Genomic DNA, 15,378 nt, shown 5'->3' on the forward strand with positions numbered 1-15,378 from the left:
CTCATTCAGTCACAAGAGCGTTAGTGAGGTCAGGCATTGATGTCGGGTGAGGAGGCTTGGGATGCAGTCAGTGTTCCAGTTCATCCCTGTGGTGTTCAGTGGTTTTGAGGTCAGGGCTCTGTTCAGGACAATCGAGCTCTTCCACTCCATCCCTGGCAAACCATGTCTTCATGGAGCTTGCTTTGTGCACAGGTATATTGTCACGCTGGAACATATTTGTGCCCCTTAGTTCCAGTGAAGGAAAACTGTAATTCTACACTATACAAAGACATTCTATACAGTTGTGTGCTTCCAACTTTGGAACAACAGTTTGGAGTAGGCCTACATAAGGGTGTGATGGTCAGGTGTCAACATACTTTTGGCCATATAGTGTATATGGTGATGTTTTTGACCAGGTTATTGAGTATATGATGTTGTGTTTTGGGTGTAGTTGAAGGGTTCCGACCTGGATTTGACCATCATTAAGGGAGCAGAGGTCTCCAGAGCGCCCCTCACTGGACCTGCATGTGCTTACCTCAACCTCCGAGTCAATCTCAACAATAAACAACAAGGTAAAAAGATAGACAGTGTGACAGCCCAATCTACCCTGTACATCAGTGGAAAAGAAGCTCCATAAAAGGAGATATTATTTGGGTGATTGATGATTCAGCAGTGACACCTTCACTATAGTGTGTGTGTGGAGTTGGTGTGATTGTCCGTGTCCAGTGGTCGTCCATACCATTTAACAAAACATCTTAAATGCTTATATAAATGTTTCATCTTAAACATCTTAATTTTTTTTTTTTGTTTTGTTTTGTTTTGTTTTCTTCCCCTAACATCGTCCTAAGAGTATTAATTCTAATCATGTTATTCGGTGTTCATAATTTGACATTGTTTCTATAAGGCTAGTGTAAGGCTAATTTGTTTTATTTTCTCCCTCAGAGGGAATGATTCTGCTGGAAAATCCCAAGGGAGACAACAAACTGGACCTAGAGAAGCTGAAGATGGTTTGCTGCAGCATTTTCAAACTCAACAACGCTCCTTTGGCCTTTTTCAATGAGACTAGTGGTAAGACAGGCTTTTTTTCTGCAGCACAACATCATTATTTACCTTAGACAGATAATTTTACTGGTCAGTTCAACATTCATGCAATAACACGCAACATAAGCCATGCACATACAGCACATTTCTCACATGTGAACTGTGAAGTCTGACCTGCTGTAATATTCTGGCCGGATGAGTGTATTGGAGCAAACTGTAAGTATATTTGGCGTAATGCACCCAATAATTCCTCTTATTACGCGTAAATACTGGGTGTAGGATTATTCAGGACTGTGCTTTAGTGTGTTAGTTTTGGTTGTAGATGAGGACATTGTCGTTCTTGGCTGGTTTATTGAGCACAGTCAGTGCTTTTGAAAGGAATAACAATAATCTGTGTTCTTTCATGGACATGTTGGTTTAAGTGTTAAGAAATTTCAAGCACATTTAAATTGAGCACTGCTGTGCTTTTCTGAATGATTATGCAGTTCCTGTCCCAGTGCCAGTCACGGATGTATTCTACAGAACAGACTGATTTCAGTACACAGTAAACATGTCAATTATTCCTTTAATGATCAAGAAAGAAAGAACATTAATAGATAGAAATACCAACAAAAGAAAGAATAAATGAGAAAAAAACTGTGGAATACTGAGAAGGAAGGAAGGAAGGCAGACAAACAAGGAAGGAAACAAGCAAACAAGGAAGGAAACAAACAAACAAGGAAGGAAGGAAACAAGGAAACAAACAAACAAGGAAGGAAGGAAACAAGGAATCAAACAAACAAACAAGGAAGGAAGGAAACAAGGAAACAAACAAACAAACAAGGAAGGAAGGAAACAAGGAAACAAACAAACAAGGAAGGAACAACAAACAATATGAATTGTGAGAAAGAAAGAAAAAATTAAGAAAAGAAAGTGACAGAGAAATGCCAGCAAAAGAACTAATGAATAAGAAAAACAATTCTGAATGCTGAGAAAGAAAAAAAGAAAGAAAGAAAGAAGAAAATAATTAGCACAACAGCTCTTAACATTTTAGTTTCCCATTTTTCTATTTCATAGTTTATTCTTTTTTTATCAACCAGAAAAAAATTACTCCTCATTGGCTTTTTTAAAACAAAAATCAAAAGTTTTCATGTGGTATTTTTGTTTAAATATGATCTGCCTGCTGCACTACACACATCCGTCGAGGTGCTATTTATTTTCAGAATCAGGAACACGCAGGTATGTGTAAATACTGACGAAACAGAGCAGTCCAGCGTAACACTCCCTATTAACTCTCCTGCTTTCTACATGCGGTCTCATCGAGGTTAAACATATCAAGAGAAAATAAAGACACAGGCGTTGACGCGTAATGCACGAGCTCCATATCTAAAATGTATGCCAATGATGGCTGACTTTTTGTCAAGGACACAAACATCATGTGTAATGTTTGAATATAATGAGAATATATCCTTTCTCTTGTTTTATCATTTTATCTGTATTAATGCACTTAACTAGCTAGCTAGCTTGCCGTATGTTATTATGTTATATTAGCCACCACTTTTTAGGTTTCCATGCAACTAAAACATGGGGGAGTTTTCCCTTTTCCACCCTTGTTCTGATACATTGATAATCAAAAGCATTTATTTTAATGATAATTTTATTCATTTATTTCGTGGACATCATGGTGATGCAGTGGGTAGCGTTGCTGTCTCATAGCTCCAGAGTCCAGGTTCGAGCCTGAGCTCGGGTTACTGTCTTTGCGAGTTTTGCATGTTCATTCCGTGTTTGTGTTTATTTTCATCAAATTTTATTTATGATAAAATAATAAATATCCATTTTCCTTATCCATTTTTATGCATTTGTATTTTTTATATATGTGATTATACATACTGTAAAACACTTTGTAATGTCACAAAAGTGTTGTAAAATGTAGATAGGAATTTTTATTAATGTATTGATATAGATTGAGTGCAGTTCTCTCTCCTAAACACTTGTTTGTGTTTTTAAAGCTTGACGTCTGTTTATCTGTTTTACACTCTGGTTGTTGATGTGGCCCTTAGTGAGGGATAGGTACCTGCCAAAGAGGTTCTGCTCCAATGAACGGATCTCTCTCTCTCTGTGTGTGTTTATGTGCGTGTGTGGGTGTGCGTGTGTCTTGGAGATAAGGAAATGTATGATCTCGGGAGACACAGAAGATCCAATCTGTCACTGCTCTATCTTCCAAAATGTCCAAAATATAAAATGTCCTTAAAACTCTTACTGAAGGGCATTAGGTACTTTAGCACATTATTTAGTGAAATTGCACAAAATTCCCTGTCACATTTAAATAAAACAGCTGAGTAAAACCATTTCAAAACCAAACTGTAATGGGATTTTCCCCTTCAGCATTTGTTTAGTGGATTAGATAGCTAGGCAATGCATTATTTGACCATTTGCCTTTACTTAAGGTTCTGTCTGTTAGTTTTATTTGAGACAGCTGGTCCAGCGGTGGTTCATAAAAACATGAGAATAAACATTTTTGAATGCTTATTTTGGGCAGTGTTGATGCTCCTGATATAAAATTAGTCCTATGGCAATCCAATAGTTCTGTTCTTTGAGCAAGCAGTCAGTAATAATCAAGACAATATTGTTCATTTAATAACTTAGTATTGTAGTTATTTTTAAAATATACACTCACCATCCACTTTAATAGGAACATGGGTACACCTGCTCATTTTTGCAGTTATAAAATCAGCCAATCACATGGCAGCAGCGCAGTACATAAAATCATGCAGATACAGGTCAAGAGCTTCAGTTAATGTTCACATCACACTCAGAATGCAGATGTTGCTGCCACATGATTGGCTGATTCGATAACTGCATAAAAGATCAGGTGTACAGGTGTTCCTATTAAAGTGGACAGTGAGTGTATACTCTTGTGATAACATAAATTGTAATAAGCAGGCAATTATTGTGATATGACATGCACATTCCAAAGATTTATGACATAGCACACACCCATTCCCATGATTAAACATTAAGTATTAAACCATGACCTGAGAACTGTTTGCTTTTAGTGCTCTAGTAAAGCCCACGTCCAAACATGCTATGTGTAATAAATCATTCACTGATGGTTGGTCCATTGACAGGCACTGAAGATGGTTATTAATCATAGCACGGCTTCTGTAACTGGCTTGAGTGTTTGAACAGCACCGTGTTTTCCTGTCCTGATGTTGTTTTGCTCATAAAAGAAAAAAAAAAACATTTGATTAAAATGAAGCAGAACTCCTGCTGCCAGCGCAGCAGATGGAAGTCTATGATGATGGCGACACAGCAGAGGCATTAGTGAGAGGAGTGGAAGATGAGGAAAGAAACTACTGTTGATGAGCTCAATGAATGTCCATTAACACTTAATTAGAACTAGAGACGTACCAATAATATGTTAAATGATGTACCACAATGTTCAGCAAATATTCATGCTTTTGTCGGTTTATCAGTGACTGACAATGACAACAAGATAAATGCATGAATATTGTTTTGTTGTTGTTGTTGTTGTTGTTGTTTTTGTAATCACAGCTTTATCAAATGCCCTTTACACCATACCAGAAATTGGTTTTGCACCAGAACTATAGTCCAGTTGGTGATGTTGCAGGGATCCAAAGGTTCAATTGATTACAGTACTATTGTGGGCAGGAACTATATTCTCATTAGCTATGTTGGCGTTTAGGGGCAGGAGCTACCGTCTGATTGGGATTGCGAATTTAAGGTGTATGAAAAGATAGATTTCCGAGTCCGTGAGTAGAGCCTCTTCTTCTAGGCCAAATCTGAACCACAAGCATGGCTTTGTAAACTCTGAAAAGACAGACAATACAGATCAGTGCAACTCAAATCTGCCAGATAACTCAACTACTTTTTGAGGTATCACCTCATACCTGAAAGACAGTATTCATGCTCGGATAAAGACTTTTAGTAAAGTGTGGTGCATAGGCAGCACTAGCAGAGTTAAGAGAACAACATAGCCAATAGCCAAAATGTTAGCCAAAAGAGGTATAGTTTTATCAAGACCAAAAGTTGGTCTATATGGAGTCCTTGTACTGAGAGGGACAGGGCAAACCTGACCCCTACCTTAGCAAATGAAGCACTTGAGTAGTCATGTTTTGTTTGTTGAGTACTCAAGACCAAATTGTGCAACCTTAGTTCAAATCCCAGAGATACCTGAGATGCTGTTGTTGGGCCCTTGAGCAAGTCCCTTAACCATTAACTGCTCAGTTATAGGCTTAGATTGAATTCTGCCTTACTGTAAATTGCCTTGGATAAAAGCATTGACCAAATGAATAACTGTTTGAAAAAGAGAGAGAGAGAGAGATGAGTGAATGATGGCAGGTCCCATTAAAAAGCAATTGTGATGCAAATTACTCCAGTTCAATGTGATTGTGTTTGTTTACAGAGCTGAAGAAGAGCAGTGATCTCATGGCTCTGAGTGGGAAAACTCTGTGTGTGACGTCAGGAGCTCGTCCTGCAGAAAAAAACAGCTCCGACTCACTGCTGTGCCCTTACATCAACCTACAACTCATCAACGCATGTCCTGCAGGTACCTCGCCCTTTTTTATTTAATTCTCTTTTGTGATTAGTCATGCTGCTGCTCAGTCACACCATAGCAACAAGGACAACTCTCTATACCGCTATGGCACAGTAATGCAAGAAGAAAACACACCTTGAAGAATAATAATAATTTTTAAAAAAAATTTAAGCACAATATAACACCAGTGAGACTGAGATTACAGTAGGGAATGAGATTGTGTGGGAATTCAGTAATCGCTTGAGTATTCCAGTATTCGAATACTGAAGTCACTATTCAGGTATTCATTATGCCCTACGTTCACATGAAGTCAGGTAGTAACCAAAAAAAAAATAAAAAAATCCATGTCTGGCAGGGAACAGCACTGTCATGGTGTGCAAGATAGAGGTGTGCACTGGGACTAAAAGGCGGTTTTTAATCATGTGGATAGAGCAGGCATTCAGCTATGAAGCTCGGTAGAGAGTAAATAGAATAATACATTTCCTGGAATGTTCAATACAACTCCGTTAAAGTTATTAAAATAAAGTGGGCACAGATTTGCATTATTTGATTGCATTATTTTACATCACTCCTCCCGACGCATTTCGTTTTACACCAGCTGCTGCTCTTCCATGCAGAATTCATTTCTGGGCTTTCATTCACTGGTTTAGTAAATATAACGTGCTAATCTCTGTACTGACCGCTTGATTCATCAGATTATTAGAAATACATACTTGGCCACTGTATATGCTCACAGAAAATGTGTTACTTTAGTGAGATTTTCAAACATCCTGCTCACAAATGCTAAAATGGTTATAGCTTTTGTAGGATGTTTGTATCAGACACCAGAGCATGCAGTGTTACTGTAGAGCTGCAGGCTGAAATATTGAGCTGAAACACTCATGGGCTTTTGAAGAGTAAATTTAGGCAGACGGCACATTTCTAATTTACAGTCTGGCTCTATAAAAATAATATGAAATGGAAATACTTATTTAGAAATTACATTGTAATTTAAATACAGTGACTAAGAAGTTAAAATCACAGAAGTAGAGCAATAAGGTCATGGTATGCTTTTGTAACTTTTTTTTATTTAAATTACTTTATATTAACTGGTACTATCTCTGTCAAAATACCACTGTGTCAGGTCACTGTGTCAGGTTACTACACCACACAAGCGCGATAGTATTTATCTCTAGGTGCTATAAGTGTGTGTATGTGTTATGGAATTAATCTGATCATTTAATTTGGTGTGTATTTGTCATGTTAATAGTTTAATACAAAGACTTTCATCCTCACACAGAGTGCCAGAGGGGTGATGTTGGCACATTGCTGCTCACTAATCCTGTGGGTCAGAATAGCCTCCAGCCCACGGCGCTGATCACTGAAGCTGCTAAAGTTTTCGGGCTCAGAGGAAGGAAGATTAAACTCTATATGGACGAGGAGCTCAAAGAAGGTACAGGAAGTTTTCTCTGTACACCCTACTGAGACAAGTATACGTTCTGCAAACACAAATAATGGAAGTGATGTGTATATTTTGAGTGTGTCCTAATGCTGTAGTTTTGTGTGCACTCAAGTTAGTCCATGCATTTTATATATTTTATGTAGGAGTGTGTGTGTGTGTGTGTGTATATACATATATATATATATATATATATATATATATATATATATATATATATATATAATCGGTTATCCAAAGTTATCCGGTCAGCTAAGGCTAATCAGCCAATCATGTTTCAGCAGCATGATGCATAAACTCATGCAGAAGTCAAGAGCTTCAGTTAATGTTCAGATCAAACATCAGACATGTGGTATGGTTTGTTGGTACCAGATGGACTGGTTTGAGTATTTCAGAACCTGTCGATCTCCTAGGATTTTCATATACAACAGTCTCTAGAGTTTACACAGAATGGTGCGAAAAACAAAAAACAGTGAGCGACAGTGCTGTGGGTGGAAATGCCTTGCTGATAAGAGAGGTCAGCGGAAAATGGCCAGATTGGTTCGAGCTGCAAGAAAGGCTATAGTAACTCAAATAATCACTCTTTTCACCCGTGGTGTGCAGAAAAGCATCTCAGCATGCACAAAACATCGAACCTTGATGTGAATGGGCTACGACAGCAGAAGACCACAATGGGTTCCACTCCTGTCAGCAAAGAACAGGAATCTGAGGCTATCATGGGCTCAGGCTCATCTAAACTGGACAGTTAAAGTTTAGGGGGGAAAAAAATAATCTTTTTCCCATCCTTAGTTGTCCAATTTCAGTGAGTCTGTGCCCACCATAGCCTCAGGTTCCTGTTCTTGGCTGACAGGAGTGGAACTTAATGTGGTCTTCTGCTCTTGTGTGATATATATACAGTACTGTACAAAAGTCTTAGACACTCGATTTTTTTTTAGTACGAACTGTGTTATACTTTACTTCTTATACGTCAAACATTGTGATTTTTATTTTATGACTTCTACATTTTATATTTCCAAACATTAGCTTTCCAGCACAAAATTAAATGTTACAGAAAAACGCAGCATATTACATGAGACACTTTTCAAACAAAAAAACATAATGAAGGCTGCTGGGTTTTGCTGCAAAAATAAGAAGCAAGTGTGACAGTCAAAGTCTCCAGTGGAACTGTGGCTGGATCTGCAAGATGCTCAGTAAAACTTACCAGCTACTTTCCTTGTAAAACTGCACAAAATGTACCTGAGGCTACTAATTTTTTTTTAAAGCAAAGGATCGTCACAACAAATATTGACTTTGCTTCATTTATTACTGTTTACTGCTCATTATAGGCATCTTTCCTTTACAGCATTTCTTTGCATGTGGAAAGACACTTGCAGAGTACTGTGTGTGTGTGTGTGTGTGTGTGTGTGCATAAAATCATGCAGATACATGTCAGGAACTTCAGTTAATATTCACAAGAAATATCAGAACTGTGCTAAAAACAAAAAACATCCAGGGAGTGGCAGTTCTGTGGGTGACAACACCTTGTTGATGAGAGAGGTCAGAGGAGAATTGTCAGACTTGCTCGAGTTGACAGGAAGGCAACAGAAATTTGAAGAAGAAGGAGCTTTTATTTGTCACACAGTACTGTAGCACTTCCCAGGTTCGGGTAGGGAATGAGGAAGCTGGAGGCAGGCTTGTAACAACTCAAAAGGCGCTTTATTCTTTTTCTTTTACTTTCGCATTTCAGCGGTTTTATTTTATAAGCACACACACATACACGACTGTGCTGGTTGGTTTTTCTCTCTCTCCCTCTGCTTCTCTGGGAGCCCCTGAAAGCACAAAGAGACACAAACAAATCAACTCTCGCTGATTATACACAGGTGAGAATCATCACGTGTTACCTGCCGGTTCGACCTGCCTCCTCTCCGTCCACAGCCGACGCTCGACCACGCCCCTGCTATGGTGCCATGATATGGTGCCCATGGAGCAGACAGGGTTAAGGGCCTTGCTCAAGGGTTCAACTTGAGCAATGCAGCTTGGCATGCTGGGGCTTGAACCCCCAACCTTCTGATCAGTAACCCAGAGTCTGTAAACACTGAGCCACCACTGGCCAAACAAAGTTACCACGAAGCAGATCAGACCCAGATAATAACCACTCTTTACAGCTGTGGTGAGCAGAAAAGCATCTCCACATTTATACCACATCTGAGGCTACAGTGGGCACAGATTTACCCAAGCTGGACCTGAAAAAGACCAGGTCACGTTAATCCAATCCAGTTTTAGTAAACGTGTCCATTTTCACAATATCTGATACATATCGTGATATTCAGAAACAACAACAAAGTAAAGCTTTGCTATTACTCATATTCTTTTATTAATGTTTACAGAGGCACATGATTTAATAAAGGCCAGTTAGTACATATCGTCTATGACATATAGACATATGATACATATGAGTTATGATACATATCGTCATATTGCACAGCGTAGTGTAGGCTGTCTACGTGGGCAACATCTCCGGTCAGTGTTTCCCAAGATAAAGTCAGTCAGGCAGCGTACGTTTCTTTATTTTGCAACAGGTATTGCATGTGTGCTTCTTGGAGGAGGCCATCCCATAATTCTGTACACTGAATGAAAATACATGAAAGTTTGAATCATCTACAGTACTGTACAGACCACCTACAGTACAGTCACACTGGCTGAGAAATAGTCTAGCAATACAGCAATTTGTCTTTAATTTCTATCATGATAATTCTATCGTGAAGATATTGTAAAAGGAGAACACACACCGGGCACTTTCTTTAATATGAAAATTAATATTCAGATCACGTCTTCCGACATTGAGATGACACCTTTACCTGCTAGACTATGTTCTTTAAATCACTTCACTTAAAAGCTTTCAAGATAATTCTGTCCTCCCTTCTGTCTGATCAGTTTTGAAGATGATCCTAATTGTTATGTCCAAAGGTATTACCAGTCGTCTAGAGCTGGGTGCATTACGAAGGTGTCAGATCATTTCCTCCTTTATTCTTCCCGCCAGTTTGAACCCAAAAAAAAAAACCCACACACGTTTATCCAATGTCCTCCCAGTAGTAGATCAGTCCAAACATGTTCAATGTGTAATGTTTCCTTCATTAGTTTTGCATTGTAGCTATGGAGGCTACTGTAGCTAACAAATAATGGCTGTCTATTAAAAAAAAAAAAAAAGAAAAGAAAAAAGCTGCAAATGTCTGCTTCAGTTTCGCACAGACTCACTGATGTAGTTTAGGGCAGAGGTTCTCAAAGCTTTTGCAACCAGAGACCCCTTTAAATGTAAAATAAATTCCACATACCCCTAAGTACAGATTCATTTCATGAACACTCTTTAAACATGTATAACATAACAATATTTTGGAGGCGTAAAGTTTTTTTTAAATTCCTGAACTTTCCACTGACAAAATGCACTAGCCAATTTATATAAAGGCCTACTCGTTATTGTGTTATTGATAATTAGATTGCATCCCTTCAGTTCAAGTGAAGAGTCCAACAGGCTAATACCTTTGCAGAGGAACTCAATAATAAATATAATAATTTTGATAATGGTAGGTTGTGATTTCTATCACTATAACAATTTTTTCAAAATCTCATGGACCCGCTGGCTACATGTCACAGACCCATGGGGTCCCTAGACCCCACTTTGAGAACCATTGGTTTAACGCACAATCTCTCATTTATAGACATGAACAAAACTTCATCATGTAGTTGAACAGTGTAACTTCATAGAGACATTTTAGGGCAGTTATTCTGTCTCCTAGTCTCCACCTCTCAAACCTGGACGTCATCATTGTGTCAGAAACCTGGAAGTGATGTGGATGATAATATAGTTCTGGTTTGAAATGTTGGACTTCCTTTCTATTTTGCAAAAAAAAATTTTTTCTCCTCCCCCAAATAAGATGCATAACTTAATGTTACAGGTATGTGAGTTTTCAGCAGATCTTTTTGGGAGAGATAGACGTCATTGTTAGCCTCATAGCTCTAGTGCAAAACTAAAGAAGCAAACTATAGACACCAAACATATCTTGACTCATCAACTACATTTGGTGTCCATTTTAGTTTTTCCTTTCAGCCTAGACCATGAACTGTATCACTGCAGTGATTTATGCAGTTTCAGACATCCTTGTACAATAACACATACAGTGCCTTGCAAAAGTATTCAACACCCTTAATTAAAAAAAAGTATCATGAGTATCATGATGAAAAAAGATTCATCTAGATTACACAGATTGCTCCAGGCAGTATTATCATCATCGCAAACCAGTACGCTCTGAAAGACCGCTCTTGTGAAGCACAATTTTATAAATTTAAAAAAATATCCTGTCTGGAACAATCTGTGTGAGTGTCATTTGTAATCCAGATGAGTCTGATGGCTCTTTACTGTATACACACAGTTTCTGTGTCTGGAAAAGCTCCCTATTCCCTCTTTCCTATTATCTGCAGAAGTGCATTATGGGTGTTCTGCATCTTCATGATCACTAACTTAATGTAGTTATTATTGTGGATAATGTGGGATGATTAATTCACAGTATGCGTTCAGTCATTACCTGTTAAAAGGCAAAACACTCCACACTCTAGTGCACTATATAATGCAGAAGGTGTGGTTTCGGATGTACTTGTCGTCGTCTCTTGATGATTCGCATCTTATGTTGACTTTATTAGTATACTCCTTCACATTTTAAGTAACTGGAAATGTATTGATGTTGCATTCCGTTAAGGGGAGAATGATGATCTTGTTTGTGTAATATCAGTTACAAATATTTTTCATAACTGATGAAATGATGGTTCTTAATAAGGCAAAGTGAGACATGAAGGAAAGCAGGGAGTGACCTTGCAGTGCTCAGTGTGTGCTGATGATTAGCAGGACACATGAAGGCTGAGCGAGCATAATGGCTTCTACTTTCCAAGTATTGCGAGGGATTTTCTCCATAATCTGCTGAATTACAGTGCGTCTCCTGGGCGTGTCTGTGTGTGTGTGATGAGATTCAAGATGCCTCCTAATTACTTGGGCAGTCTCATAGGTATCTTGGTTGTTTATCTTGTGCTTAGCATCTTCTGGCTTTCTTTACTCTTTGGCATTTTTAGGCAATTCTGTACATTAATGGTGAATTTAAGTATTGTTTTTCTCTAGCACAATTTTTTTTACATTAGAAGTATTATTTATTTCTTATTTTACTTTTTTGTAATTTTTTTTTTTTGCATTTTAGTTATGTAATAAATGATATTTATTTTTATGGGCTTAAGTACTCAGCCGCATTTTATGAGTTTTAACATCTAAAATGAAAGATATACAAACACCCATAAACGAGTATAAAATATTTCCCTTTTTAATTCCCCTTTTTTATATGAGCGTCTCTGTGCTCTGATAGTCAGCATTCTGTAAATGAATTATGTGTTTATTTTTTTGGTGTCTCACTGAAAGTGGGTCACATCCCTGAAGCTTTTTCGTTCAGCCAGTCAAGCTGACATGGAGATAAATACGATTCTTCGCCCGCTCAAAGACGATCATCCTACTACTTATTTTCTAAGTGAAGATGTCCGCCTTCATCGACTGCTAATGCTTAGGCTTCTCTCTTATCAGTTCTTATAAAAATAGTAGATAGATTGGCAATCATCTGGCTAAAAAAAAAAGAAATCGACACCTTGTTCCTCTTGCTGCACATGCAAATGTGAGCACAAACATTTGTCTGTTGATTCTGTGAGACACTGTTATCAATAAAAATGGACAAAAAAGACATTGGAGAGGTAAAAAACTGTCTTAGTAGCCATTTTGTCACCTGGGAAAAACAGTGAGGCGGACAGTAAAGAAAGCAGGCTAAATGTATTGTTTCAGACTCGAAGAAGCCTGTTCTGCAGTGAACACACTCAGAACAGCAGAGTTTTAAATCCCACTCGTGCTTACTCCCGAAGGAGTATCTCACCCACTCCTGCTATTCAGTTTCTTTGTACACATTCGTTATAAGGACTTAGTAATTACAAAAGAAATTTAAACCCCAGCGTCTCTGACCAGGATAAAGCAGTTACTAAAGATGTATGAAGAAGTGATTGAATAAGTCTCACATTACACCAGAACTGGTGTATTTCTGGCTCTACATTCGACCACTCGTTACCTCCTGCATGAGAGTAAACACCACCCACTTCTAGTAGGGTTCCATGTTTAAGCGTCTAATGATTTTAAAACAGTGTAATATGATACACAGATTTATTACTTTGCACATTCATTGCACTGAAGAACTGTGGCTGCTTCTGCAAGATGCTCAGGAAAACTTACAGCTCCTTTCCTTATAAAACTGCACACACTGTACCTGAGACTGCTATTTTTTTTAAAGCAAAGGATCGTCACACCAAATATTGCCTTTGTTTCATTTATTACTGTTTATTGCTCTTTATAGTATTTTTTAAATGTAGAAACATTTAATTTCATTATTTTTGAAGGCATCTTTGCTCTACAGCATTTCTTTGCATGTGCTTAAGACTTTTGCACAGTACTGTATGTGTGTATATATATATACACAAACACACATGTGTGTATATTTTAACCTAAAGTGACTGCCTTTTTCAATTACTTTTCAGGTTTTTTTTTGTGTTTTTTTTTAATAATAATAATAATAATAATAATAATAATAATAATAGTCATGCAACTCGTAGCACCACCATGAAACTTGGGTGATCCAAAATATGAAGGAGTAATTATACATCAAAACTTTTTCAAATGACAAGTTATATCTGTTTCGACTTCATTACGGAGTTATTCTACTATTTCGTGTACACAGCCGGTGTAAAAGTTTGGACACGCTTGCTCACAGGAGGTTTTCTTCATTAAACTTTCATCTTAGAATAACAATGAAGACATTACCACTATGAAATAACACACGTGGAATTATGCAGTGACCAAAAAAAAAAAGATTTACATTATTAAAAATGCTTTAAAAAGCCTCACACACTCTTGGCATCTTCTCAACCAGCTTCATGAGGAGGAGCTACTAAGAAGCTTTTTGTAAAGTTCTTAAATACACTGAGCTACACACTGCTTTTAAATGAAATTACTTGCTGAAAATGACTAAACTACTTATTAAAGATATATTTATACATGGGCATTGAGTTCACTATTGACATTTGTCTTAGAAATACATTTCAAATCCTTTATCGACATTTCTGTAATGCAATGAAGTTTACAATCCTGCATGTCCAAACCTGTTTATGAAAAAATGGTATTGAACCAAAAGATGTCATTTGCGTGCAGTTTGCATTATGCTCAGCGGAACAAACATGGCCTGGATGATCAACAATTTGGGGAACATTGTGTAAATTTCACTTTTGACAAATCTATCGCTGTAAGCACTAAGCTCTCAATGCCTGATTGTTGCAAACAGTAACAGTTAAGTTAAAACAGCTGTTTGTTTTGGATGCCTATTGCAGAACGATCATACTTAATCATTGTATATATGTTTTTTGCTTTATTTTAGAATTCACCGAGACGTCTCTGAAGACCCTGAACACGAAGACTTTGTATGTACGAGTTCTTCCCACAACCGCAGAAGCATAGCCGTGTTTTAAAGATATTTAAGTGTCTCATTTTGTTACCACCAATCAGATTATTCAGTAATTTCATCTACGTCTTATTCTGTCATACCTAAACTTCATATTCTGCATAACTCTGTTATAACAGGCTTTTGGTGTTAGAGCACTTAGTAAATGAAAAGGAAAAAGAGTCTGAATGATGGCATTGTCTAATAAATGGATTCTGAACTAATAAAGATGGCATTTTCCCTCTGCATTTACAAAAGACAATTCAAACCACGCATTATTGCATATTAATCTATCTCGGTTGACTTTTCTGTAATGTTTGAATTATAACTATAGGAAATTAGGCATATGGCTCTAACTCATTATTATAAATGCAGTTCTAAGTCTCCGTATTGAAGTTCATGCCATTTACAGAAAGATCATTTGGTGGTTTCTGTAATGTACTGTACATCACATTAATCAGTCTTCTCTAATAATTTTATTTCTTTAATTTTTTGGCTGTATAACCGAAACAGTTGTATGTGCTCCGTGTAGGACAATCACTTCTTTAAACTCTTCTTTAAAAATAAAGCACGAAGGTTTTAGGGTCAGCATGTTGATTGCTGCAGTTTGGCTAGAAAAATGAACAAATTCACTGCAGCATTTTTAGTAAATCACCTCTCAGGCGACATCCATGTAATCTGTATAAGTGTAAGTCTAAGGTAAGTTAAGTGTGTTGCACACAATGCTGAGAACCAGGACGTTTTGATATACACTGGTATACTGGTATATTGTATATTGTAGTTTGTTTATTTTTTATTTAGAAGTTTTGCAAAGATTATACAAGATCACTAAAAAGTTTTTT

The 15,378-nt window shown here is 37.4% G+C and overlaps 1 protein-coding gene across 1 annotated transcript in view; it reads left to right on the forward strand.

Moving 5' to 3' along the window:
- iars1 (isoleucyl-tRNA synthetase 1) overlaps nucleotides 1–15,124 on the forward strand; it is an 80,661-nt gene extending 65,537 nt beyond the window's left edge. The window contains exons 30-34 of the mRNA XM_026932714.3: nucleotides 431–551; nucleotides 922–1,047; nucleotides 5,426–5,569; nucleotides 6,837–6,989; nucleotides 14,474–15,124. Of these exons, the coding sequence (XP_026788515.2) occupies nucleotides 431–551; nucleotides 922–1,047; nucleotides 5,426–5,569; nucleotides 6,837–6,989; nucleotides 14,474–14,553 (624 nt within the window). The 3' untranslated portion in view covers nucleotides 14,554–15,124. The remainder of the gene's footprint in view (nucleotides 1–430; nucleotides 552–921; nucleotides 1,048–5,425; nucleotides 5,570–6,836; nucleotides 6,990–14,473) is intronic.
- Nucleotides 15,125–15,378: the final 254 nt, after the last annotated feature.

The sequence above is a fragment of the Pangasianodon hypophthalmus genome, chromosome 20, assembly GCF_027358585.1.
Source record: "Pangasianodon hypophthalmus isolate fPanHyp1 chromosome 20, fPanHyp1.pri, whole genome shotgun sequence".
In the NCBI taxonomy this organism is placed as follows: Eukaryota; Metazoa; Chordata; class Actinopteri; order Siluriformes; family Pangasiidae; genus Pangasianodon; species Pangasianodon hypophthalmus.